This window comes from Suricata suricatta, chromosome 16 (assembly GCF_006229205.1).
Source record: "Suricata suricatta isolate VVHF042 chromosome 16, meerkat_22Aug2017_6uvM2_HiC, whole genome shotgun sequence".
Classification (NCBI taxonomy): domain Eukaryota; kingdom Metazoa; phylum Chordata; class Mammalia; order Carnivora; family Herpestidae; genus Suricata; species Suricata suricatta.
In genome coordinates this window covers 1,679,408-1,682,175 of record NC_043715.1, presented here as the reverse complement: position 1 = coordinate 1,682,175, position 2,768 = coordinate 1,679,408, and the positions used below count along the sequence as shown (strand labels likewise).

Below are 2,768 nucleotides of genomic sequence, written 5' to 3'. Positions count from 1 at the left end.
AGTCAGGCTGCTCCCACACGTGGCCCACACTGGGCCGCGCTGGGCGTAGGACACCCAGGGCACATGTCCTGTGGGCTTTGTTTTCCAGGAGACTAGCTCCCTGCCGGCAGGGAGCACATGCCTGTGGCCGAGAGGAAACGCGGCCCACACGTGTCATTCCTCGGTCCGTCGCGGGGAGGGCCTGCCGGTGACCGCACCTGGCAGCCGTGAGTGCTCCCGGTGCCCAGATCCTGGTTTCTGACCCTGCCTCTGGGGCAGGACCCGGGGCTCCTTGGGGAAACAGCCGAGTCTGGGGCTGGGGTACAGGCTAGGCGGGAGCACCCTCCCAGGCGGAGGCCGTGCTTCTGGGAAACCCGCACCGAGGGGCTGTGTCAGCGGGACGCACGAGCCGCCGGGAGGGTTTGCAATGGCCGAGGCCGGAACCAGGTCCAGCTACTGAGGGAGCAAAGTGGATTGGATTATAGCCGAAAGTGTAATGTCAACGTCCGTGCGTCTGTACGGTTAGAAGCGAAGGAGTGACCTAAACGGGGGAAAGGGACAGATGCCTGTGCAGAGCTCCGCGTGAATTGTGTAGCCACTCCACCCAGAGGCCAGAGCGGGACACCTTCTGTGCCAGGGCTGTGCAGGCTGCGTCCTTGCAGGGAGGACTGCGGGGAGCCGGTGGGGGGGGGGGGGGTGTGTGACCTGACAGCGCTGTGGCCAAGGTCCACAGCGGCGAGAAGTCACAGTGACGGTATGCACCCGACGGCCGGTTGTGAGGGCAGGTCAGAGAAGTGTCTGTCGGGGACAGCTGACCTGCACGTCACACCACGGCAGGTCCTCAGACAGCGGGGCCTCTGGGCTTGCGACGGCCACACGTGCCACGGGGTCTCGGCACAGAGAAGGGGTGCTGGGGGAAACTGAGGAGATCTGAATAGACTATGGACTTTACTTAATTAAATAAATCATTATTAATAGGACTTTGTCAGCATCTGGTCCTTAATTAGCGAGTGTTGTCATGCACGGAGCGCATTCTTAGTAGGGAAACTGAGTCCTTGATTTGTCTGTAAATGAAAAACTCACCGGAAATTCAAGTTGGTGAAAAATGAGGGATTTAAAAGGTAAACACAAAGATGAAGTTAACATTGCCCAAGCCCCTCCCCACAGGATGGCCGTTTGCTGCGTGTTTTCCCGAACCGCACCATCTAGGTGCCTTGTGAGCACCAGGGGCCGTGGCTGTGCGCGGAGAGGCCACGGCCGGCTGCCTGCTGCTCGGAGCGTGAACTCGGCCCTTGCAGTGAGGCCCGGGCACACACACGGAAAAACGAAGGGGCCGGAGACATGGGGGAGTTGCCGATGGCTCTGCTGTGGCCTCGGGAGAAGTCCCCAGGGGCTCTCCCAGGGCCCCTCCACCTGGATGCGGGCGGCTGCAGAAGCCGTGGACGCACCAGCGGCAGTGCTGGAATGTTCCTGGCTCAACGGTGGGTTTTCAGGTTTAAAATCTATTCTGAATACTTAATAAATGACACCAACGTTTTTATCTCGTCCGCTCGGTGAGGTCAGGATCGAACTGGTCGTGGTTCATACTTTCTTTGAAGCTGCTCCTGAGCTCTCCCCCCCCACTCCGTCTCCCAGCAAGAAGCAGGACCGCAAGCCTGAGGGGACCATGAGGGACATTGTGGGTGGCACCCGGCCAGTTCTTATAAGACTCCTGGTTCCTTCTGCAGAGAGTCAAGAAGGACGTGGACAGAGGCATGCAGCATTCCGACATGTTCCTGCTGCAGCCTGTGGACGGAAGGGAAGGTGCGTGCGCCTCGTGGAGGGTGGCCTCGGGGCCCGCAGGAAGACTAGCGGCCCTGTGGCTGTGGGAGGGGGCGGGCAGGGGAAGGGAGGGTGGCGATGGGCCCCCGCAGGCCGGGCCAGGCTGCAGGTGAGCCCTTGCCTGCTGCGGATGACCCTGGTGGCCGTCTGCAGGCCAGGGGCAGCCAGAATGCTCGCCCTCAGGGGTGTTCGAGATGGCCTGACCCAAGAGCACAGGCAGCATTGAGCCAGGACCCCGCTTGAGAGGGCGCGGCCACTGCGTGTTGGCGTGCCCTGTGCCCTCCCAGGAGCAGGCGGCTGCTGGCAGCCTGCTCGCGCGTCTTGGGCTCTGGTTTTGCGGTTTTACGTGTGAACCTGGCGGGTGCTGAGGGAGGAGCGCGGCATAGAGGTCTCCTGTGGCTCCAAGCAGCGGGACAGCGGTCCCCACCGCGGGGAGGGCACCGGGGCCCTGGGCCTTTGAGCCTCGGCGGATCAGCGCTGGGCAGAGGCGGTGTCTGTGGGGTGCGCAGAACATGCAGGGGGACCCTCGGGACGGTGAGACTCGGGGGCCCGGTGAGCTGTGCTGTTTCCGCGGAGGGACCAGAATACGTGACCCCGGTACGCAGTCTTGTGTTCCCACTGTGCCAGTCGCTGGAGGCCGGGGGACACCAGGGGCGCCCATGGCCACCTCCCTCTTACCCCCTGTCCTCTCTCCAATAGGCAAGTGGGGATGGACTCGTCTTAACCCTGCGGGGGACAAGCCCACTCCGAGGTCTGGCTTTTCGGTGGCTGTGACCCCGAACCATCAGACGCTGCTGTTCGGGGGGGTATGTGACGAGGAGGAGGAGGAGAGCCTGGAGGGGGATTTCCTCAACGACCTGCACCTCTACGACGCCACCAGGAACCGCTGGTTTGCGGGGCAGCTGAAGGTAGAGCCGTGCCCGGACAGTCCTGCGGCAGACGCGGAACCCTCTTGTGGGCCTTGCCCC

General features: G+C 62.8%; 1 protein-coding gene across 1 annotated transcript in view; it reads left to right on the top strand.

The window, feature by feature from the left end:
• Nucleotides 1-661: 661 nt before the first annotated feature.
• Nucleotides 662-2,768, top strand: part of LOC115280925 (kelch domain-containing protein 4-like) — a 2,417-nt gene continuing 310 nt past the window's right edge. The window contains exons 1-2 of the mRNA XM_029926103.1: nt 662-1,782; nt 2,500-2,708. Of these exons, the coding sequence (XP_029781963.1) occupies nt 1,734-1,782; nt 2,500-2,708 (258 nt within the window). The 5' untranslated portion in view covers nt 662-1,733. The remainder of the gene's footprint in view (nt 1,783-2,499; nt 2,709-2,768) is intronic.